General features: G+C 39.2%; 1 protein-coding gene across 26 annotated transcripts in view; it reads left to right on the top strand.

Moving 5' to 3' along the window:
- HDAC9 (histone deacetylase 9) overlaps positions 1 to 24,885 on the top strand; it is an 825,995-nt gene that overhangs the window by 500,958 nt on the left and 300,152 nt on the right. For 16 of the 26 annotated variants that reach the window (XM_024563011.4, XM_071221664.1, XM_071221663.1 and 13 more), the window contains 3 exons: positions 2,136 to 2,346; positions 2,781 to 2,998; positions 20,010 to 22,626. In XM_024563011.4, the coding sequence (XP_024418779.2) occupies positions 2,136 to 2,346; positions 2,781 to 2,998; positions 20,010 to 20,324 (744 nt within the window). In that variant the 3' untranslated portion in view covers positions 20,325 to 22,626. Of the gene's footprint in view, positions 1 to 2,135; positions 2,347 to 2,780; positions 2,999 to 20,009; positions 22,627 to 24,885 lie in introns of those variants that run through there. The other 10 variants (XM_053926230.2, XM_053926229.2, XM_053926235.2 and 7 more) reach the window with 1 other exon arrangement.

Below are 24,885 nucleotides of genomic sequence, written 5' to 3'. Positions count from 1 at the left end.
ACCAGCAGAAGACAGCAATAATTATTTAATACATATTCCCTAAAAAATATTTTTGTCATTGTAAAAGATCTGTAAGCTTTACCTAGAATAATTCGGCTGTGGAGTGTGTGGAAATTAAATTAATTGCACTTATGTAAAGGTCATGTGATACGGTCGATGTGAAGAGAAGTGTGTGGACCCCCTGGCACACGTTTTGCCTGTATTTAGAAATGAGCCTTTCACTGGGTGTGACTTGTCAAACTCAGATTTTTTTTTTACAATATTCCCAGGTCAGGAAATCATAGAAAGTGGACCATCTTTTGACTAATTTATTTTCAGAATATAATATCTGGATATGGTATACTAACGTATATATGAGCACACCTAGAGTGACATGTTTAAATGATATATTTGGTCATTGGGTTCAGTACATTTTATAAAACAAGTCCAAGAGGTATCTTATATATTTGGTGTTTTTAATAGAGTGGAATGTTGTTTTATGTGATACAGTAATCTTATACCAGTGGGGAGAAAGCAAAATTGGGGGATTTTATATAGCTGGGGATTGAAGAAGAAAGGCTTACAAATACCAGATTCAACCATGTCCTTGAAATTCCACATGAAGCCTTTGTAAACAGTGGATTCTAGCAAAAATTAAAAAGGAATTAAGGGTGAAACTAAACCTAAATATCCATGGATGATATTTTCAAATCTTCACTTATTGAAAATTATTTCCCTTCTATTCCTGATTTTCCCTATCTCTTCCAATGACAGGCAGATACTGACATGAAAACTTCTTATGACACATGAATAGGCATTTTATATTCACTCCCTTTTGCAAGCCCTAAGACCCTCCTACCAGCTAACACAAACATACACCACTTTTAATGTGGTCAGGGAGAATTTTTCTCTCAAAGGACCAAGTACTAAAGCCAGACCATTTAATGTTTTGATGGTAATACAATTTGGTGCCGTTGGATGAATAAACCAATGTGGTTTGGATTGAAGTTTCATTTTTCGTTGCTTCCATTTTGGTGTGGATGAGGCCATCACAATTAATTTTTCAAGCTTAGCATTGCTTTGGCAAAGGGACCTCCAATATTCCATTTCCCCACTGAGTAGTGGGAAATTTTAAGGAACAGGGGCCAAGAGAAGGCATCACTTCTAGATGAAATATTGCGTTGACTTGCTGTGTGACTAAGACAAACCATTTACCTCTTTGTCCTTTAATTTCTCCATCACTGAAAATTGCTTTGCTTCCCTGGTGCACAGCAATTTTGAAAGATGAAACATGAGTTTTGAAAAGAAACATGCCACATAATTTTGAGGTATTAGACTTCTGCTTTTGTAATACTCAAATGACCACCATTCATTAAACCCTTTGAATAGGATAATTCATTATTACTATTGATGGTGTAATTATTATTGCTTTATTACTGTTATCATACATTTCAAGTTCTTAATAGCATTTTTATTTGATATAATTCCACTTGTAGTTTATTTTATTAAACAAAAGTATCTGGAATGTCATTTTCAATATTTAGAGATTTGGGGATCTGTTACAAATTAATATAAAATACATGTTTAAATGAAATTCCTGCATGTTTTGTACAGACTCTCAATGAGCTATCTGAAGAATTTTATTTTAAAAATTAAATCTTGGAAACTTACAGCTCTGTGAACTTATTAGAGGATGTGGAGAGAAGGGACAAGTTATTCCTTGTACTGGAGACTCCAGAATTACAGACCATTTCGTCTCTAGCTTCTTAATTGCTATGATGTATCTTTTGTTTAGCAATTTGAATAAATTTTACTTTTCCTATATACCTTTTACTTAATCAGTACATTAAAATAAGAAATACATTTCCTAGTTAAGCCTGAAATTAACATCATTTTTAATGTTAAAAGATCTTTTTAAGTACAATGACACCCAATACTAAATTGTCTGCAATGCATCAGCTCTACTTTTCTGTCTCCTTTGTTAATTCAGTTAGTTTAAAAGTCTTGCTGTTATCCCTACTCAGGCACAGGGTAAGATGGGCCTTTTTTAGGGGAGAGTGGGGTGGATACGGGATAAAAAACTAATCTGAGGATATACAGACCTATGACCCACATAGATGAAAGGGGACTCACATCTTTATTATTTCTTGACACAGGCTTCGAATTCACTGAAAGAGAAACAGAAGTGTGAGACCCAGCCGCTGAGGCAAGGTGTCCCTCTGCCTGGGCAGTTCGGGGCCACCCTCCCGCCATCGTCGAGCCATCCCCACGTCGCCTTAGAGGGAAAGCCCAACAGCAGCCACCAAGCTCTACTGCAGCACTTATTACTGAAAGAACAAATGCGACAGCAAAAGCTCCTTGTGGCTGGTAATTAATAAGGGCGCCATTTCTAGATCATTCGGGGGCTTTTGTCAGCAATCCAATGTAGTATCTTTTTAACTCAAGACACTGATAGAGATTTACCATTTCCCAAGTTCTTCCAGATACCAGGTACTGTGGGAGTGACTATTATCTTTAGTTATTTCTTTAGATCCATGAAAAAAAAATCTCACCTTATTTAACCTTCGAATGCTAGGGCAGACAAATGGTGAGTCATTCATTGGTCAGACGTGTGCCCGTCCAGTGCTCTGGTACTTCTGCCTTACCCCATCCAACCCAGCCTTCGTCTGACGTCTGCCTGGGAAAGTCACTCCTTTTCATAAACTTTATCCCTGCATCTGTTTTCTGTGGCTTCTTGTTTTTTCTTAAACAAAATTGGGTGTGTGTGTACGTGGACATATATTTTGTTCTTTTTTTTTCAGGTGGGGTTCCCTTACATCCTCAGTCTCCCTTGGCAACAAAAGAGAGAATTTCACCTGGCATTAGAGGTACCCATAAATTACCCCGTCACAGACCCCTGAATCGAACCCAGTCTGCACCTTTGCCTCAGAGCACATTGGCTCAGCTGGTCATTCAACAGCAGCACCAGCAATTCTTGGAGAAGCAGAAGCAATACCAGCAACAGATCCACATGAACAAAGTAAGCCACCCCTTACCCCCTGGCCAGGTCGGAATGTCATAGCCACCACTGTGGAAATCGGGGTCCTCTGCACTGACCTGGGCATTCAAGGGCGATCGTTGGTACCTGTTGTTGTCAAAAGGAGATGGCCATCAAGGGTCAAGGACACCATCCCAGCATCAGGGTTTTCACCATCATTATGTTCACAGGACATTTGTAGCAGTTTTGAGATTATAGATTAGCAAAGTCTTGTATGCCTGAGAACCTTTTTTTTTTTAAATCCTCAGATGAGTATATGTTTATTGATTTTAGAGAGAGAGGAAGGGGGAGAGAGGAGAGAGAAAAAACATTGATCGGTTGTCTCCCATATGTGGGCCAACTGGGGATCGAACCCACAGCCTAGGTCTGTGCCCTGTCTGGGGATCAGAGCAGCAACCTTTTGGGGTACTGACGGTGCTTCAACCAACTGAGCCACCCAGTGTGTGCCCAGCCTCATTTTTCGTGCTTGCAGGAAAGGCTCAGGGCAGAGTTGAATGTTATGGTTTGACATCTCAGAAGTTTGCACAGATGCAGGCAGTGAGGACAAGGTTAGCCAACAAGGGATTTTTCAGCAACTTGTGTGTTTCCATGTTATAGTTATTTTCCAGCATGTCCCACTTTGTTCCAAACAGTGTTTAAAACAGTTTCTGAGAGCCTTGTGGTAATTTCTCTCTGGCAGCCTTGTTGTGGCTGAAATGGAGAGGGGATGTCTGTTATCACACCACATCCTTAGGCGCTCTCCTGCTGGGGCGACCACAAAGAAACAGTGATTACAATCTAACAATAGCAGACGGGCTGGTAAAGCATTTTCGGTGAATTTGTAAGCAAAACTGGTCTGCACAGTTTTGCTACTACTCTCTGCTAGGGTTGGCTTATAAAATGGGATCTTCTCATTCCTAGAAAATGTTACAGTCCTGAATATTAAGATTCTATTCACTTGCCTTTGTTACTATATCACCTACAAGTATCATATAGAGATATTATATTGAGAAATGATTTCCTGTTTACTCTTAGATAGCTGAAAATTGGCTTAGTATTACAATGTTTTATTGTATTGTAAACAAAGCAAACCTTCCCGGGCAAAGGTCTAATCATCTTTCTAATAGCAGTAGGAGACCGGGGTCTTATCATCTGCTTACCTGACTGCAGGTGGGTGGAGAGTTTTTCTCCTCCCTTTGGCCTCCACTGTACAAGGCAGAGCCATGAAGGGAACATGGGCTCAAGGTCACACTCCTGAACAGAACTTCTTCCAGCCGAGCCCTCTGATGCTTTCGAGAATGACAAGTGTGTGGATGGGCATGGGGGATGGCAGTCAGTGGCAACTGGCGCTCCTGCCAACTTTCGGTCTAGTACAGACTATATTTCAGTGTATTTCAGACTCCTCATCTATCATCAGATGGATGCCTATTTTATTGCTTTAGCATTTCCCTACATTTCCAAGTCAGCCTTATCATAGGAGAACCGACTTCCTTCCTGTGTAATGGCGTAACACTCACTGACTGGAATGTGCTTCTGCATATGTTTGCTAGATCATGGTAGAGTTAAGTTTGTTTTGAGGTCGCTCAGCACTACTTAAAACTAGCTGGTATTCGTGAAAAATTGTCTGGTGTCTAGTGAGAAAAAACATCTATATGGAAGGAGAGATTGGGAATCCTACTTTCCACCTGATTATATTCTGATCTGGAAGCGTATTTGTTAGATCCCTAGGAATACCTTTAAGAATATTTTAGAATGTATGCTTTATGACCTCGAGTTGCCACTGTTTCAGGCTCAGATGGTATGCGAGTATCAGAATCTCTACATTTTATTTTCACACTTGAGATTTTGTTGGGTGACGCTAATCTCAGTCACGTGGCAGAAACAAGGATGGAAAGCAGGCATCTGCATTTTAGCGATGAGAAAGGCAAGTCTTATCAGAGATTTTCTCCCATGTGGAGCTGATTCTTTGGAATCTGTTAAGAATTCTTTCCAAAATTAGAAACAAACCTATACTTTTAGGTACATGTTTGTACAGTGGTTTGATTATGAAATCTTGTCTTAATTAGGCAAAATGAAGTCCAGAAAACTTCAAAGTACAAAGCTGATCTTTATGTATTAACCCCTCTCAGCTTGGGTGTTTAGATTACTCAAGCAGGTCTCCCTCTGGCTTTCCTCCAAGTATGTATCCCATACGTTTAATCAAGATGGTATACGCTCGTGGAGTATTCTCCAGATTCTCGAAAAGATTTCACCTGCCTTCAATTGTCAAAGGGAACAGAAAAATCTTATTAAAGAACATACTAAACCTCTGTCCCATTTTCAAGTATTCAAAACAGAACCATCAAGAAACAAATTGTTACAGTTCGCCCTTCCCCGTGAGGTGATGAAAACATGTATTTCACATTAGGTGAGGGCCATAACTTAGACATCGAAGCTACCGAGTTTCTGTATCATAATATATTTATGTGTGCTATAACTATTTAGACGATCCACTGACGAACAATTAACACAGAAACTTGAATTTATGTCATTTGTCTTCTGTTACCTTGGATGAACCTGTATTGAGTCCATTCAGACTGGAGCCTACTGGTTGGTGTCTTAAAAGCAAGGACCCTGCTCTTGAGATACCTGTTCTAGCAGGAGGCACAGGTGCATGTGAAGACACGGATGCGCAGTGGCATTCAGAATGTCTCCATCTTTTACTTCCTCAACTTTTTAATTTTTTTTCAAGGAATGGAGGGAAGCAAAAATGGAGTGACAAAGAAGACAAATAAGTAGTTTTTTTAAACAAGCATTTATTTATTTATTTGTAGAGAGTGGGGCAGTGAAGGAGAAAAAGAGGAAGAGGAACATCAATGTGTGGTTGCCTCTCACACACCCCCACTAAGGACCTGGCCCACAACCCAGGCATGTGCCCCGACTGGGAATGGAACTGGCGGCCCTTTGGTTCTCAGGCCGGTGTTCAATCCACTAGGCTACACCAGCCAGGGCAGTAGGTTTATTTCTAAACCTATATTACATTAAATATGATTGTCCTTCATGGTATGAAATTTTTAATGATACCCTCTAATTGCTCTGTGCTTTTCAGAGCATAGTTTATACAATGAGTTATTTGTTAAATTTTGAAGACTTTCTTGATCTCACTATAACATGAATGCATTTATGAAAGCGGTCATTCATGCTTGTTATAACTATACAATGTAAATGTTGTTAATTATACTAAATAATTTACCTGCTTGTTGGCTGATTTACTATGACATTTAAATGGAAAATTTGTGTGTTAAAATAATTACTTGCTTCATATAATTATGATGTAAGTACTGAATAGATTATCAGAAATATCCCTGGAACGGGTTTATATAGTATTTGTAATTTTATATCTACACAATGGGGCAAGCTAGAAAGGTGAGTGGAAACCCTGTCAGAATGATGTATCTCTGCTAATCAACATGAATATTCTACTTGCACTGAAAGTGTTTTGAGACGCTTGACCGTAAGAAATTCATGGGCTGTAACATTTGTCTTTCTCTCTTTCTGAGATGTTGATAAAATTCAGAAATACATTAAACAACTTTTATTGCTAATGTATAGTACACTCATGCAAGGATGACTTGCGAGCCTTTCCAAAAAGCCAAGAGTTTATACTAGCATCAAACTAAGACTGTCACTTTTGCCAGTATCTTCTGTTCTTTTTCATTGGAAGAAAAGAAAATGGTTTCTAAAGTAGAATTTTCTTCATAAATACAAAAGAGCAAATGAAGAAGTAAGAAGGTGTTGGCAATTTTCTTCTGAGACCATTTCAACTTTAAATATTGCCACAGACTTTTGGGGAAAATGAACTATGATAAATGAAAACAAGATACACCTCAGTTACTTATATATTTTTATGATTTTTGAAGTATTCCAACCACTGCTACTTATTTATTTTTTAAAAATGTGTATTGATATTAGAGAGGAAGGGAGAGACAGAGAGACACATTGATTAGCTGCCTCCCATATGTGTCCTGGCCCGGGATTGAACTGGCATCCTACATAAGTGCTCTGACCAGGAATCAAACCCCCAACTTTTGGTATACAGTATGATGCTCCAGTCAACTGAGCCGTGCCAGCCAGGGCAACCACTGCGTATTTAAGTGAAGGACAAATCTCTAATCACATCACTATCTAAATGATACATAGAAATTTTCCAAAGTATCTTCAGACATTTTTATTATGAGGTCATTAGATGTAGCTCTCTTTCCCCTGCCCAGTGATATTTTCTTTGAATTATCTTATTGTTATAGTATTAATATAATAGCTTTGATTCATGCCTAACAGATTCTCTTTTAACTAGCATTATAGTATCTTTTCTAAAACCTATATTTTCATATTCATTCTACCAAATCTGTAAGAGCAGAAATTTAAAGAAACCTCTTTCTTCATTCAATACTTATTTGAATTAAATACTGGTCTGTGCTTGGATCCATTTAACAAATCATACCGAACTCCCACTTTGTGCCAACCCCTATTTTAGGCACTAAGAAAGCAACGTTCAGTGTCCTGGTGGAGCCTGCCATGTGGGGAGCGGGGGAGCTATTCCAGTAAACAGTGATACAATGTGTTAAGCATTAGGATAGGGGGAAGGAAATTATCTGTGAGGAAATAAGACTTGAGACTTGTTTGGTTATTCTTGTTTAAGACTTCTCTGGATATTCTTGTCCATTTTACATCTTTTTTTGTCTTTTTCATTCTTTCTTATATATGCTCGGTGATAAATATCTTCTGCATTCCTCTGACTGGGTATCAGCCAGCACTTTTAAAAATCTCATAAATCATGAGATGATATCTTATATATGTCAAGGTTCACTCTAGATATAAGTATTTATTATATATATATTACTATGATGCTTGGGCATTTTGACATGAGAGCTATTTTATCATAATAAAAATATATCTATGACAAGACCAGTACAGGGCAGGCCAAGCAGATGTCCTGTGTTGCCCTTATTCAGACAGGTAGATATTATGTCTGACAAGCAAGGCATGAATAGAACTTTGCTCAAATGCTGGAACAGAACAGATGGGAGCTTTCATTAAGTTTTAGAAGAGAATTTGACCCTTTATGAAAGTAGTATTTGTTACATTCCTTTTCTTGGCACAATCTCTAACATAAGTGTTACCTATTCTCCACAATTCATACCCACTCCTTGTTCCCAGTGATCTCTCCACAGAAGCTCAAAGGAGTCCGTTCTTTCATGCCCATGGTCACATACGAGCATTGAATACCTAGGCGTGGGTGCCACCTTCTTCCTTATGAAGGTCTCTGAAGGCAGTCCTGAAATACAGCTATTTTGTGCAAAATGTGCATTTTCCCAAGAAGTTTAATTTGAAGAACAACTACTAGGCATATACATTCTAAAATGTTTACATTTTTTGAGTCACGCTTCATAGCATCAAACAAGTAAACACTCCATATTCACTTTAGTTTAACCAAGGCAATGCTGTCGGCGGCTCACCTGTGGGAAGATTGAAATGTTAAGTATAATAGGTGAGGCCCATGGAGCGATCTTTGCTTTGTGGCGGCACCTGTTTCTCCTAGTGTGCCCTTACCGCCCTTGCTTTTCTGCACGGCTTGAATTCCCAGCACCTTCTCTGCAGGCGCCTTTGGGGGATAGGGTCATTTAAATAATACTGGCTCCCTTTTATTTGTAGGGTCTTCTGTTTACCTCAGACACCATGCTTACATTCTTATGGGTGTTACTCCCTTTTACGTCAAGAAACTCAAATTGAATGGGCTTACGTACAGTAACCAGGGTGACAGGGCTAGCAGTTGACAGAGCTGGTATTCGACAGAGGATGTGTGACCCAAAAGCCTGTCCTTCACCTAAACCTGTGCTCGTGGTTTTAGTGTTGGTTTTATCACCAAGCAGCAGACAAGAGTTTCCTCATTTTATTTCTGCCAAACAGTAGAAAACTTACCATTAAAAACAAGGCAAACAAACAAGGAAGGTCATCTTATGTCGGGGGTGTGTGTGTGTGCGCATGTGCGTTTGGGTTTGTCAGGATGGAGAATTCCCAGTTCCTGGCCCTGCTTCCCAATTTCCATGCATTGCCTTCTATCTCGGAAGGGTGTTTTTCCCCCTAAAATATGTTTATTGATTTTAGAGAAAGAGGAAGGGGGAGGAGGGAGGGAGGGGGAGAGAGAGAGAGAGAAAAACATCAATTGTTTCTCCCATACATACCCTGACTGGGAATCGAACCCCTAACCTTTTCGTCTACAGGAAATACTGCAGCCACCTGAGCCACAACAGCAAGGGCTTGGAAGGGGTTTTTTATTTTTATTTTTATTTTTTTCAGTGGACCCGATAATGGGCCATTTAGACAGGCTGTTGGATTACATAGCTCTCCAACAGTGCGATGCAAGTGCAGCCCAGGCCCACTACAGCCAGGCCACGTTTCATTCTGCTCTGGCATGTCGTAAGGTTGCCATTGTTTGACGTCGGGCAGACATCTCGCCACAGTTCGGAGCAAGCCTGAAGCCGAAAGTCTACTGACTTCATCAAGTTCAGCTAAAATGCAAATGTTGGCATCTCATCTATGGGTGGTTGGAAAATGCCTTGTTTTAAGTTTTGAAAAATGGATGAGTAGAAACTTGAACTGGGCTTTCATTTAGGAAAGTAGGCATTACTGTTGTCAGGTTTAATTTCTCTCTGTCCGTTTGACAGCTTGTTTCCAGGCAGAGTCTTTAATCACCAGTTTCGGAGTACATTCTGCCCATTAGATGGATAGCATATCCCAAAACTTTAGCTAGTCCTGAAAGGCGGTCTTAATTTTATAACAGTAAAAAGGCTCCTAGATTATTTATCTATCTATAGAGGTTTATAAAAGAAACTTCGACTTTACCCTTAAATAGATGCGATTCTGACATGATTAGCCCAATGTAAATAGATCTGTGTAGTACGCAGTCGGCTTAAAAAAAAAACTCACTTACGCTGCCATGCTAGCGTACATCAGCACAGAGAATTCATATAGAAGCATTTCGCTGTACAAGTACAAGATGGTTTATAACAGACAGAAAATGGCTTGCTGCCTTATTATTAGATGTGATGAAATGCTGTGTTTGTAAAAGGAACTAAATGACCGTCTCAGTGGTTTAGCGTGTAGCGTTCCTAAACGTTCCTTCATTCATAACTTGAAGATGAAGGGAAGGACCTCGACCTTTCTGTATCACTCCGCACTGTTAATCTAGTCAGAGAGGCTTTTATGGAATGAGAAAACAATAGTTGGACATGACAATGAGGTAAGAAAATAGGGGAAAGAAAAATATCTGGGGAATTAAACCATGTGAGTACTTTAACTGATGTTGATTCCAGGCAGTTCAAAGGCAGAGGGAAACGAAATAATTTGGTTGTTTCCCAACCTTGACAAATAGCTTCATTTGACAGGATGAAGTAATTAAGTCTTACTAAGGAATTTTTAATATAGCTAAGTGATTTGTGGACATGGAAACTACCAATGTGTAGCCGTCTCTTTGTTACAGATTTTGATTGCTTATAAGTTTCTGACTGTAGTTTTTTCTCTCTCTCTAACTTCCTGCTCTTTCTCTAAATACTCATGAAATCTGAGGGATTATAGTGACCCTGAGGTGTCATGTGGTCTGGAGTAGTCCCATTCCTGTAAGCAGAATTGCATCCAGGGCCATGCTCCCATATCCTGAATGTATCCTTACTCTCCTGCTATCAAATTAGTTGTATCAACCAGCAATAAAAACTCACTTCTACAGAAGAATTCCTGGCATGGAATAACTTATGATGTTCCACAGAGATTTATTAGCAACCGCTGTGCTGCGCGTACTGGAAATGAAAATAAAGAAAGCATGTTCTCTCCCTTCAATGGGCTCATAGACGTGCAAACAGATAATGCTTTCTACCTAATACATAGCACATTAGAATTGCAAGGTCAAGAATGCTTGATACTCTTTCTGAGAGAAGGTTCTGGTGTTCAGCGCCATTATTTATTGGTTTTGCATCTTTGGTCAAAACCCGAACCTCTTTGTCCAGTTACTCTCCAACCTGCACATTTTAGAGGTAGCTAGTGAGGCTTACCTGAGCGAATGTGCTGAAAGTGCTTTGCAGTTAAATGTGGTAAGCAGTACTGACATCTGACTCAGTATTGATATTCCTATGTGGCACTAATAGTTCTATTTTCCTTATTTGTTAATGAAGATGGTTGTCTGAAAGTGCTAGACTATTTCCAAGACACATATTTCCCACTTGTCTCCATACTGCATCAAGCTACTTTGTTGTCAACCAAACCACTGAATTTTCTCTTTCCCAGTTTTCTCTTATGTCTTTGTGCTCATCATGCAGCTGACCATGTTTTCTCTTTGGAACAAATATCATGGTTAGTTATTGAATTTTTATTGAGGTATAATTTGCACACAGTAACATTTATTCCTTTTGCTGTACAGTTCAGTGAGTTTTGACAAATGCATATTGTCATCTAATTACCATGATCAAGATATAGAACAGGTCCCTCAACTTCTAAACTCCCTTCTGCTCTCCCTTGTGGTCAGTCCCTACCCCTACTTCCAACCCCTGGCAAAGCAGTTGAATTTTTCACCACGCAAGGAGCCTACAAGAAGTCACAGCTGTGAAGGATGGGGTGTGTTCAGGGCATGCAGACATCTGCCCTAAGTGATCTCAACTGCAGAATGTTCCATCAAGGAGGGATACACAGGGTTATTTTCAGATGTCACAAGCTTACAGCCATGGCCAGGATCTATTCCACTGAGCTGGTCCTAAAAGGCATTTGAATTATTGATAAATCATTAAAAATAGAAAGATTTCAAACACAATTCTAGGTTTCTGGCATCGCCTGAAAAATTAAGAAGCCTGGCCACAGTGGGCCCGCATTTCCATGTGGCAGGTATTGTCAGCTGGGGTTTACTCTGGGTTGTCCATTTGAGACAGGGTTTGCCCCTCTGTCCAGTTTACCAAAGAAAAGGATTGATCATTGAGATGTTCATAGGTCAAGTGATTGGAAGATAATCGGCTTTGAGATCTTATCCATTCTGAGACAGTTCAGAATCACCAAGGGTTAGCAAAAATAAATAAATAAAGATGCCATTCCTCACGGTGCCTCTACTCACTACCCTTGAAGAGCAAAGAGAGAAAACTTTGGAAGAAAGTGTACTTTCAGCTGAAAATTGGAAAGGAGATGATCAGGAAAATCCTGTTATGTAATGTAAAAGGACATAAAATTACACAGTGCCGGAACAGGAGTTAAAAATAATTCCTTTGTTCTCCAGTTAAAAGAAACCCCTGATAGTTCTTGTTCTCTTGCTGAGGATTTTACATTCTGAAAGGTCAGTCTTCCTGTTTCCGCTTTTGCCCACCTAAATCCAGTCTTCTATGGTGGCCGGAGTGATCATTTACAAATGCAAGTCAAATTATGTCAAAGGCTTGCCTAACACTCCTCAGTTGCTCCTTATTGCTTCTAGGATGAAATTCAAGCATCTCTGTCCTACAAGGCTGTCCTGATCTGTCTCTTGTTCCCCAAGTGACCTCATCTCCTAGTCCCTTCGCTTCCTTCCTGAGCTGCAGCCACATTGGCCTCCTCTCCTGTCTGTGGGGAATCTCATCCCATCTCTGAGAGTTGCGCTAGCCACAGTTCTGTATGGGGTGTCAACCTCCAGGCCTTTTCGTGACTCCACTTTGGTGTTGGAGTCTCCAGCTCGAACCTCATGTCTTCCAAGAAGCCCTCCCTGCCCAGACAAATCAGGCAGACAACTCTTCCCCAATCATTCTCTATCACATGAAGTTCCAGTCTTCAGTTGCTTATTTTCTGTTCACCCTACGGAGAGCTTGCCTAACTGACCTCCCTCTTTGCAGGGCCTGGCATATAGTAGGTGCTCAATAAAAACTGGTGAATGACCGGAAGTGTGAGTGGGCAACTTTCTCAAACTAGCTGAGAGGAGGATGTTTTCAGTCTCCTTCTCAGAGGTAAACACTCGTTTAAGTTACTGGAATGTTAGGATATTTCGAGAGCCAGAGAAAGGATATTTAAATTTCAGGTATTGTTTTACACAATCATTTAGAGCTATAAAGAAAAACATGCTTTTATTAAGAATTTACTTGGTCCCTAGATTAATTTTATGTATCTTCAGGATTGGTAAGAAAGGATGTTTTTCAGTTTAGATTTTTAATTTACATGAATAATGAATTGATATATGGAAAATCTTTCTCTTTTGTTATTTAATTTTGGTTCTTCTGGTTATTTTCCTAAAATGCACAGAAGCGAAATAGCATGGAGTATTTTGGCTTGAGGCGGAGTTCTTCTCTAAGTAGACCTCTAGATTTGAAAGACCTCCAAGCTCTGCGTGTTGTTTTTGAGAACATTTGGTACATACCTAATCTGTTTGTGAATTGAGACAGAATTTTATCATTATTTTTAAATCTAGTTTCCTTGGAGCTTAAGGAGAAGGTTTGATTTTCCAAGAGAAGAATTTTACATCTATTTAAAAGAAAGAAAGTGTGCCATTTCCATGCTCCAAGTAAAATCTGCCTTAAAATCTGAGGCAAAATCAGAAAGCAATGAGTTGGGTGGAAGGTCATTTTGCATGGCTTAATAATCACATCCAAACACTTGTGCTTAATGATTTGTTGATAATTGCAGAGAATCAGATGTCTGTCAGAAACAGATTTGCTCCTTATTCACTCCTGTTCTTAGTTTCCATTCCAAATCTGAAGATATTTGTGGGCACATGAAGGATTTCTGTGGCCAAAGTTATAAATTAGAATTTAAAGATATTTTATTCAAAAACACTTATGCTTGATGACTTCCAGATTTTTAGCAAACAATGTAACTTACATGGAGATGAGCTGGATGGGCTAATGTAGAAGGATTAGCAGCACAACCTTTCGATATTTAATGCATTTTACAGCATTTGTCCAGAGGACATAAGATGTTGAACGTGGAATATAAAACATCGATATTATGCACTTGTGTAAATGTGATCCCATGAGGGGGTGATAAGAATTGCAAGGCTGAGTTGTAACACCTGAAGTGTTAGAAATTTGGGTAAATAATGTGATCTGGCCTGTAGACTGTATGTATAAGTGTGTGTGTTACGAACCCAGAACGGTCGTAGGTCGCAGGCAGCATTCTTAACGTTCATACAATTGCAGGACAGCAGCATGGAGGACACAGAGACCCACTGCAGATGAGGAAGAGGCCAGATAAAAGGGGCAGGGGCAGCTGTGCAGCCATCACCTTCTTTATCTCGGCTGGGTTCCCCACCAAAGGAGCTCACCTGGTGTCAGACGCGTGACGCACGGTGTGTTTTACCAACGGGGCCTCCGCCGAGGTTCACACGGGCTTGCACATTTATCTGTGGCACAGATGGTTTGTCTTGTGTTTTCTAACCAGCACGGCAACAGCTCAGCTTTGCTGGGGGATCACCTCCAGATGTTCAACCAAAGCGAGACCCCGCCACCCCACAGAGAGAGTCAGCAGACAACTCCTCCCTGCATCTGGGGCCACTCAGCCAGGGCACATTGGGAAAGGGTTAGGCTGTACCGTCTTCCTAATGGCCATACTCGTAGCTCAGAAACACACAGACCGCGCCGTCGTTCGAACACTGACGTTCTTAGTAAACAGTCAAAAACTTACAGATAATGCCAAGTCACTTCTCATTTTAAATATCTGAAAGAAGTCAAAGCTGGCAGGCAGATTTTCTGTGACTTTTGTTTGTAGATTTTGCTGATGCTAATTGCTAATTTTTCCACGCTGGCCCATTTGACTGTTTAAACAAAAACAGCTTTTGTCAAATACCTAAAATAAAATAAGAAGTGTAGGTTAACTCTCTCTATGCATTTACGTCTTGCAGTATTGGCTCCAGGAGGGCCCATTGATCTCTTACGTTTCGTGAAACGTAACGAAGAGCACATTTGGTCCCAGAGGTGCTGGAAAAGTGGTAGTGACTGTTCAAATTGACCTTGGCGTTTGTTTCCTGACCTGGGAGGAACAGAGTCAAGGCACTGCTACTGAACACTAGGTTTTCAGATATTTATGAGGAAAGACGAGTGAGGAAGAAATGAGGACAAATCCTAGATTTTTGACTCATGCAGTTGGGTAATACTGTTCACTCAGTTGAGACAATAGTGATCGATACCTTTGAGTGGGATGGGAATAAAGATTATTTTTGAGCTACTTAAAGTTTATGGCACCTATTAGCTATTCTAGGTCCGAGCAAAGACATTAAGCAAGCAGCTGAATATGCAAGTTTAGAGCTCAGGGGAGACATTGGAATTGCTTGTATTAATTCAGTTGTCATCAAAAATAGCTGCTTCAGAGGAGAGTGCAGAGTGGAAGGGTGTAAAAACTTCTAGGTTTCTACTCTATTTTGGAGATGATTCGGTTTTTCTTGGGCATGAAGTTTCTTCTTTATAAAATACAGGTTTGAAGAATGTTATAAATTTTCCAACACCAACATTTTATACCTATATGAACTCCATTCCTAAGTTACTGTTTTATGTCAAGCAACATTTCTGTTTACACACCATTAAGGAATTCCGCCCTTGGAAGAAGATCAATTTGCCATTTGGACTTCTTGTCCAGTTATCACAACATTGTTCAGTCTGGGTTTTTCTCCCTCATGGTTCCTTTAGTGCATCAGAGGTGACGGTGAAGCCAAGGGGACCGCTGGAATAAACAGCATTGTTTCCCCGTTGCACACTAAACATTATCTGTCAGCGCGGCTGTAAATACTGACCCAGTTTGATTCATGGGAGAAATGATGTGATTTCTGGATACTTCAGTGACCTCAGAAAGGTATTAACAGGTCAGATTTTAGAAGGAGTTCTGTTAAAATGAACATCTGATATATTCTGTGAACACTCAGCATTTTGTCAGTAGTAGAGATTTTCTTGGACATACTTGCTTTCTATGGGAAATTATAGTCCAGCAAATTCACACAGTTTGCCTAACCTCTGGCTGTACCAACACTAGTGATGTTAGTCTCTTACTTTCAAAGATGCTATGACGGTGTCTTGTTTTCCTTTCTAAGATGTGTCACCCTCACGGATGTGTATTAATATTCTATTTAAATTGCCAGTGGCTTGGGCATTTATGCACTCATTGACTTCTGTAACAAGACAGATTTCAGTCCAATAGTGTGAACCAAAGCGTATTTATTGTGAATTCTAAGGGGAAAGGAAAAAATAAAGACAATGAAGAGAAATAACTCAGGGAGTTTTACTGTGAAGGAAGGTACACGATAGTTTTGGAAGGGGTGGTCAAGGGAGGTTTGATTTAAGAAGGATAAAAATACTGGAGTGTACAAACGGAATTCTCCAGCAGAGAGGGGGGATGTGTGATGGAGGACAGCGTGGACGGGCTGCTGCAGGAATGGAGAGATCCAGGCATTAAGCCGAGGGACTGTACCAGGAGTGCCAGACGCTGCTTTCATTGTAACCGGAGGAGGGTGAGCGGGACAGTTGAGTTTCTTTACTGATACTTTTGTTTTCTCGGTGAAAAGAAGCAAAGGTATCAGCAGGGAGTGAAGAAAAGGTCTGGATATTAGGATTGTGAGGAGAGAGGAGGTAGTTTAGATAGTCATTGAAAGAGTGAGAGTAAATGAACTGGAGAAATGTAGCAGGATTGCCAGGTAGCCCAAAGGCCCACTTGAGGGTTATGATCGTGAATTTGAAGACAGACACTCAGCGTGATTGCAGTTTGTTTGTTCATTTCCTTAGCGTATTCAGCTGCTTGAGGTTGGCAGAGATTTATTGGTAACCAAAGTTAGAAGTCTTAATTTTGAAAAGGCAAAAGTGTTGAAGCTAATGTAAGGGAGGGAGTTGTAATGATGGAGGGTGGAATCTCATGCAGCAAGGAGGGAAGGGAGGGAAGAGGGGTGGCGGTGATGGGCAGTGAAAATGTGGTTGGCTCAATAGCTCTGGGGACCTGCCAGAGATGAGGTATGGTTGTGGTCAGAATATTCTGAGGATGAGCCAGGAGAAAAGAATGATGTTTGGAATTGAGGTTTAGGTGAGTGTGCAGTTACGGATAAAGACCAAGTGTAGGGTATGCTCGTGAAGTTGGGAGCTGAGGCACAGCAGAGGACAAGACCCCTGGAGGAGAGGAGGACAAGGCATGAGAGGCCACGTGGGAATTGGGAAGGAGAGGAAGAGCAACAGAAAAGTCTTTGTACTTAGCAGGTGGTATTTGTAGCTTCCTCTTGGTTATTAAATACTCTTGTAGTTGAGCACCCAGAAGCTGGCTAAGATGCAGAGTAACCCTTCAGTAAGCAGGGATTTTTAATGTGGCATCTCCTGGGCTCTGGTCATGTGCTCGCTGGCTAACTTTTCATGCACGGCCCTCAATTCCTGGGCAATGACTACACACACCATATCAGTTTTCTTTTTCTCTTGTCCTCACAGCAGTTCTGGGCAGGATCTTTTGAACACCTCTCAGTGGTGTCTGTCTGACTCACACTTGTCCTTGGCCCACCAGCTCTGATGGTCTAGCTCCCATGAACTTGTCCAGCTAAGCTTCGGGAGTGAGAGGGAGCATTTTGCTTACTGGGAGCTCAGTAAGCAGCCAACGGCAGTCGTCTTGAAGATAGTCTTTCTGGGGGGCGCCTGCAGCCCTTGTCACCTGTCTAGTACCTTTTCTTAGATAACGCTCTTTCCCACAAGATTCTCTAACCTGCTCTTCCATGTTGTCTGAGGTGAGTAATGGAAGCAGGGTTACATGACTGAGTGATGAGCTCTCTCTCTCTCTCTCTCTGAAAATGAGTGGGTGTTAACTCGATGTCCTTTTCCCTGGTGTCCCAGCCAAAACTGGGACTTTCCCATTAAAATCCTGCTTGTTTTCTCTGGTGTGACATGTTCTTTTTTAAACAGCCAGTTCAGTAGAATTGTACAATCGTGTAGTCAAAGTTCAGGACTTTTACCTTGTCTCTGTTCTCCAAAGTCTTAGCAGTGTGCCAGGTATTTGTACGCGAGACATGAAGAGCCATGACCGGATAGTTTAGTTGGCTAGGGCATTGGTCCCCTTGTGCCAAGGTGGCGGGTGCAGTCCCCAGTCAGGGCACAGACAGGAGTCAACCAGTGAATGCATAGATAATGGAACAGCAGATCAATGTTTCTAGCCAAATAAAATAAAATAAATAAATAAATGCAGTTGCTAATTAGCATTTAGAATTGGTACAAAATTCTTGCAAACAGTTTCCCAAAAAGTACTTATGGGCACTTAAAGCATGATGGGATGAATGTTTTCCTTATGCTGGCTGCCCAGGAACAATAGAAGTTAGAAAGCAGACACACAGGAAATTCATATTTAAATTTGCCTGTTCCTTTTGATGGGAATGTTGATTGGCATATATTCTTTTAGCTTGATCATGTCTCACTTACGATTGGTGACATTTAGATCTTATATGTACTTTATCCGAAGTTTTCTTTTCTTCTGCTAGAATCTGAATCTCAACCCAAACATATCATATATTGTGTCACTCTGGGCAGCGTCATCTCTCATCATTCTCCCTCCGTCCCTGTGGTCACACCCCACTGGCTTTCAGGGGAGCAGATGCACTGGGCTCCTTTTCCATCCACACTCTGTGCTTTCTGCCAGATACGCCCTTCACATTTATTCCCACCCCTCACACACACGTCCCCGACTCTTCCTTTCCATCCTTCACCTTTCACATCTCAGGCTAACCACAGCACTTTCTCAGGGCAAATTCTTAACAATCCACAGTCCATTCCATTCCAACGGGTATGTACTCTATGTCACCCTGTGTTTCTTCCTTTTTCATGTATCCTGTTTCAAAACAAGAATGAGTTTATTTATCATTTTGGTGCCTTTCTGACACACTAACTCCTAGACTCCATGAGGACAGGGCAGTGCTGTTTCCGCAGTGCTTAGAATGGTATCTTGATCATCGTTGGCACTCTATAAATATTTGTTGAGAAACGAGTGGAAACTCCCCACAGTTCTACCTACAGTGAAATTGAAGGGCTTCATCAGTGTGTGCAGGGCCATTGGAGGTTTATGCCTAAAGAGGTTCCAACAGCCTTCAGAGTTTGCGTACTTGTGTATTCTAATGCTGAAGCATGCACTTAGTTTTAAAAACATAGGTAGGTATGAGTGGGAGGTAAACTTGAATTTTACGTGGAAAAGTCTGTCTTGATGATTTTAGTGGTGGAATTCTGAGGGCTGCTTATTACATAATTGGCATGTTGCTTACGTGGGCACTGACTCAGCGGAAAACTGACCACTTTTGAAAACACAGTTCAAGACCTGCAGATGACCAGTCAGTGGAGTCATTGTCAAATAAAAAAAAGGCCTGTGTGCGGTGAAATCATCTTGAGAATTTTCAAACTATTAAGCTATATTTCAAACTTTTACATGATGGTATTCTGCAGTTGAAATTATGTTGTCAATTATCTTTTTAAATCAGTGAGCAGTTAATTCCTATGCTTCTGTAAAGGAAGGCTGATTTCATTTATAAGATCAAGAAGTCTATATAATAATTCTCAAATTCAAATTAATGTGTCATCTTTAATTTACCTTTGGATATGTTTTAATGCCATCAAAATTTTTTAAATTCCTGCATATTTTTAAAGTTAAGAATTTCAAAATATTTCTAGGTTCTCCAAGAAGGTGTTTTGTCATTTGCCCATGGAAGTGGAGGGAAATTAGGTGGATAAGAAGAACTGGGAGCATTTGTGTGCTGTCTTTTACCGTGGTTGACAAAAAATGAGATTTTTGGAAATTTTTTATTACCTTTCCATTATTTTCATTATATTTCCTATATGGAGAAAAAATGTCCATGTGTGTTTGGATTAAATTGACTCAGAACAACTTGTTCTTATGACAATGCAATAGTTTCCATAGGAAAAATGTTTACTATTTACCTCTTTTCCACCATTTTCTAAGCGTGTTACAGAATCATTAGAAATCAAAGTGTATTTTGCTGCTCTGTTGCCACCAAGAACTATTGAATTTTGAACCCCTCAACACTCTCTTCTAGCTGCTTTCGAAATCTATTGAACAACTGAAGCAACCAGGCAGTCACCTGGAGGAAGCAGAGGAAGAGCTTCAGGGGGACCAGGTGATGCAGGAAGACAGAGCGCCCTCTAGTGGCAACAGCACTAGGAGTGACAGCAGTGCTTGTGTGGAGGACACCCTGGGACAAGTTGGGGCTGTGAAGGTCAAGGAGGAACCAGTGGACAGTGATGAAGATGCTCAGATCCAGGAAATGGAATCTGGGGAGCAGGCTGCTTTTATGCAACAGGTAATAGGCAAAGATTTAGCTCCAGGATTTGTAATTAAAGTCATTATCTGAACATGAAATGCGCTGCAAGTTTTGATAAATGGGTATTATTTCCAATTTCTGAGTAATTTGGTTTTAGTGTTTAAGGACTCTAACTAATATACATGTATCTATATATAGATCTCTCTATGTACTGATCTCTATATAGATATCAAGGCTTCATTGGAACTTCACTGGTAAGAAAATACCTGGTACACTAATATTATACTACATAAGTATCCAAGTAGTAATTAATAGGCTTTAAATTCACCCCAAGGCCTGCCACATCAACTACTTCTAAGGAAAACGAACTCACTGTTGTTTTAGTTTATCTGTTGAGATCAGTAACTGCTGGGTAGAGTTTCCCAGTCTGATCAGTGAAACATTCTATTAGTTCTTGATTTTTTTTTGATATATAGAATTCAATTTTCACATCGTTGTACATAATATATCATACTACAGTCTTGCATACTGTTAAAGGTAGACCGCCCCTTCCTTTCTCTCTCATTTTTGTTAAGTGAAATGTTCTGGTTCCCATACCAGTAGTTTTAGGTTACTGTATAGGTTGCAATTGAAAATATTAGGAGTAGAGGTGGTTTTAAATATACAGATGCAAAGTGCAGCACTATTTTAAATATCACATTATGTCTCACCTAGCACTGCTCATTCTACTTTTATCTTGTGTTATTTGATGACATTGTCTATCAAAAAAAGATCAAACGAAACAGATGCAAATGTTGGCAAGATGTAATGTGCAGCCTTATGGCCCAATCAGATACTCTATTGTACCTACAATTGTAGAAAACAGTGACGGTATGATTAGTATTTGATATGAAGTCAAAATCATCTTTAAAAGAAGAAGGTGTATCATATTATATAATCATTGTCCACAGGGTCTCTTAAGTGTAATTCCATAATGACACAGCAAACACCCTATCATTTTGGCAAATAAAAAATTAGGCTAGTGAGTCTTAACAAAAGAACCTACTTGTACATAATGCACCTTCAGAAGGACTGTGTCCTTTGATGCTTTAAAATACAAACAACTTTGAAGGCAACAGAAGACTGTTTATTTAAGTCAGTTCTTTGTCAGGTTCCTGCTGTTCTACAGAAAACTGATTCTCTGAGGCTGAAGAGGAAATGCCTTGTGGAAACAGGAAGTCCAAGTGATTCATGTACTGGGGAATGTAGGGGAAAAAAACGGAGGATAGTGTTTTACGCTTTCTGTTTTTAAAGGGCACTCTATGAATTGATTTATTGTCTAAGAAAATAACACTGCAAGTAGGGAAATTGTTAAGGAAGCTTTTCACTGGAACATTTCCTTCAATACTCCCTTTTGATATGTTTACCTTGTTTTATAGGTTTACTTTTGTTAAGCTAGTTAAAGATTCGTTGTATTAAGACCCCTTTAATACGAATAATCCAAATTGACCTAGAAACTTTGTAAAGTTTTTTTTCTATTAAAATATTTATATTTCTAAATCCAAGGTATTTTAAGGTGTAGTATCCTGTTTCAAAGGAGATAAAGCAGTTTTGCCAAATGTAGACATTGTACAATTGTATGTTACTGGCACGTGTTGTTTACATTTTGCTGTGACATTTAAAAATATTTCTTAAAAAAGGTTACTGCTAAAGATACATTATCCTTTTTTAAAAAGTCTCCATTCAAATTAAATTAATATAACTAGTAGTTAGAAAGTTTAAAACTTTTCCATATAACAACAGTCCTTCTGATAATTTGACAAATAGCTATAACACTTCCTATTACCAACATATTTTGGTTAGTATATTCCTTCAGATTAAAATGACTTTTGCCAGTTTTTTTTTGCATTAAAAATATGGCATTCCTAAGATAAAATTGTATATTTTTTCCATCTCATAAATATACATTTCTTTAAAGTCTTTTTTTCAATCTCATGAAAAAGGGATAGTGCATCTTTTAAAATACATTTTATTTGGGGAGGAACATGTGGCTGAGCAGACTTTTGTATAATATTACTTCAAAAATATGTAATCACAAACAAAAATAAACCTATTTTTTATATGTCATTTGAGAGAGCTTCATCAGTACAGTTGGTGGACGTTAATTGTTTGAATTTGATAGTCTTTGAATTTAATCAAGAAACTACCTGGAACCAGTGAAAAGAAAAGCTGGACTTAAATAATCTTAGAGCTAATTGATAATTGTCTCTTTTAAAATCTACTGTATTTATTATAATTTACACCCTCGATGGTGATCTCTTGTTTTGTGTTGTAAATATATTGTTTGTATGTTTCTCTTCTTGCCTTCTGTTATAAGTCTCTTCCTTTCTCAAATAAAGTTTTTTTTAAAAGATCCCCTTTCATACATATGGCTTTGTGTAAACTTGGTATAGAATCGAATTCGAAACTCACGCACTAGGTCTCATATACCAAAATATATTGCCATTCTTTGTTGAAACAAGAAAATAAAGATATTTTGAGCAGTTATTTCTATGCCATTATAAACAATAAATCCAACAATAATGATTTTAAAGTATTTACATCAGCCATTTTCAAATAGCAAACACATGTAAAATTTGTTGCATTTCCATTTCCCCAGTGCGGCCTTTTTCATGATATGTTAATATCTTTGATGTCAATATAAAATTTTATGTAAATAGATGTCAATTCCTAACTTTTCTCAACTTAAAAAATTATTTTTAAACAGGTTAATATAATCCCTTGGCTATAATCGGCACTCGATAAATAGTAAAATAAATCATTTTCAGTGTGTCCTAAGTTATCTATAGGACAGTGAGAGCCAGACCCAGAAGTATAAAGTGTCAGTACATAAATTTAAAGAGAAAAGCATAATTAAATGACCTCCCCTTAGATGGAAATAATTACTTAATACAACAGCAGGAAGCAAGGAGCCTGACTCAGGTGAAGGGAACTAGACCGAACACATCCCATGGGCCCTGACATCCTTTGTTTCTCTCTGGTCAGTTGCTGGCAAAACTCGTTAGCCAATATTTCATAATATGTTGCTGTGTATTTGGTTCAAGAGGTTAAAAATATTTGTTGTATATTCTTTGATTCCCTTAATCTGAAGTTAGTGTCATACAAATCAAAGTTACCCTAAGTCACAACGATATTGCACTAGATTGTTAAGAATGCTAGACTGTTATAAAGTGGATTATCGTTCCATAATGCCGTACACTTGATACTTTGGGCAGAATTGTGGAAATACCTTTGATATTAGGCACAATATCCTGAGAATTACCTTTGGACGATAAAATTACAAGATGAACTAGGTACTAGACATCCTCATAAAAGAGTTGGAGGAATCAATTAAATTATGGTTTTATACTGTGTATTTATTTGATTTCCAAAGTGTAAAGTAGCTGTTTGACTAAAAAACATCAATCTCATGTTAGAAAATTTTTCTTCAAAAAAATGGGTTTTGCCTGGACTTACAATAAATATCCTAGATTTACTCTTCCAGCAACAAATCGTGGCCTTCTTCGTGGCAGTAGCTGCTGAAATGGAGATTGGTACTTCTCATAGATCTGAGAAAGACCGCCTTTAGGATACTTTTGTTTCACATTTCTTTTCTTCTAGAGGATGTTATAAAAAGGAATTCAGACACTAAACATTTTTTGAAAACTAGCTCTCAACAGATACATAGACAACAGGATTGTTTTGTAATTTGGCATTTCTTCATGATTTTTTTCAGTAATGGAAACATGCACTTGTGGCTATTGTAATTGTGGGTTGATGGTGATAAATAATCAAGGTCTTCAAATTACACCCAATTATAATCAGAACTCAGAGATGCAAGAGAAGAAGTTTGAGAGGTAGATTGCTGTTCCCTTTATAATCAATAATTTTAAAGGAAAAGTATGAGAGGTCAAGCAAATAAAACAGGATATTACTGATTTAAAAAGGTTTCTATTCTTTTTGTGTAATAATAACTTGTTTAAAGCTTATAAACCATGGAGTTTAGACGATGCAACCTTTGGGGATTATCTTGATTTCCAAAAACACCATTGCAAGCATACAATGTACCATGTATTGTTTTAAGCCTTGACATCTGCTAGTTAACTTAGTCCTCACAACACCCTTATGGGGTAGGTTTTATTGTTCCATTGTAGAGATGGGGGCACTGGGGCACAGATAAGTTAAACTAGGTCAAGGCCACCCAGTTAGTGAGGCTCTAACTCTCATCTGAACCCGGGAAGTCTGGCACCAGAGTCCTTGTTCTCAAGTTCTACCTCCACAGCGTGTTGTGCAACAATTCTTTTCACATGTCCAAGTGTATTAAATCATTAGTCTCTCTCTCTGTGCCCATCAGCGTTTTCAAACAGTTTTGAATCACTTTTCTCTTTTAATCGTTGCTGTAAATTGGGAGATTAGGACCCCTTTTTTAAATTCACAGGTGAGAGATCCACTTCTCGTACACGTTTGTGTTCGATCTTTTTGAATCATGAAAATTTGCGAGTTTATTTTTTCTGATCACAGACAGGTCTGGGATGGTGTGAAAAAGATGGACTGCATTTGGAATTAACTCGGTGGGAGAGAAGGGGAAAAGATTTCAACCAGCTCGCTCAGCTTTTTCTCACCACTTTCTACC

This window comes from Desmodus rotundus, chromosome 6 (genome assembly GCF_022682495.2).
Source record: "Desmodus rotundus isolate HL8 chromosome 6, HLdesRot8A.1, whole genome shotgun sequence".
In the NCBI taxonomy this organism is placed as follows: domain Eukaryota; kingdom Metazoa; phylum Chordata; class Mammalia; order Chiroptera; family Phyllostomidae; genus Desmodus; species Desmodus rotundus.
The sequence above is the reverse complement of the archived record's forward strand: the minus strand, read 5'-3'. Positions and strand labels throughout refer to the sequence as shown.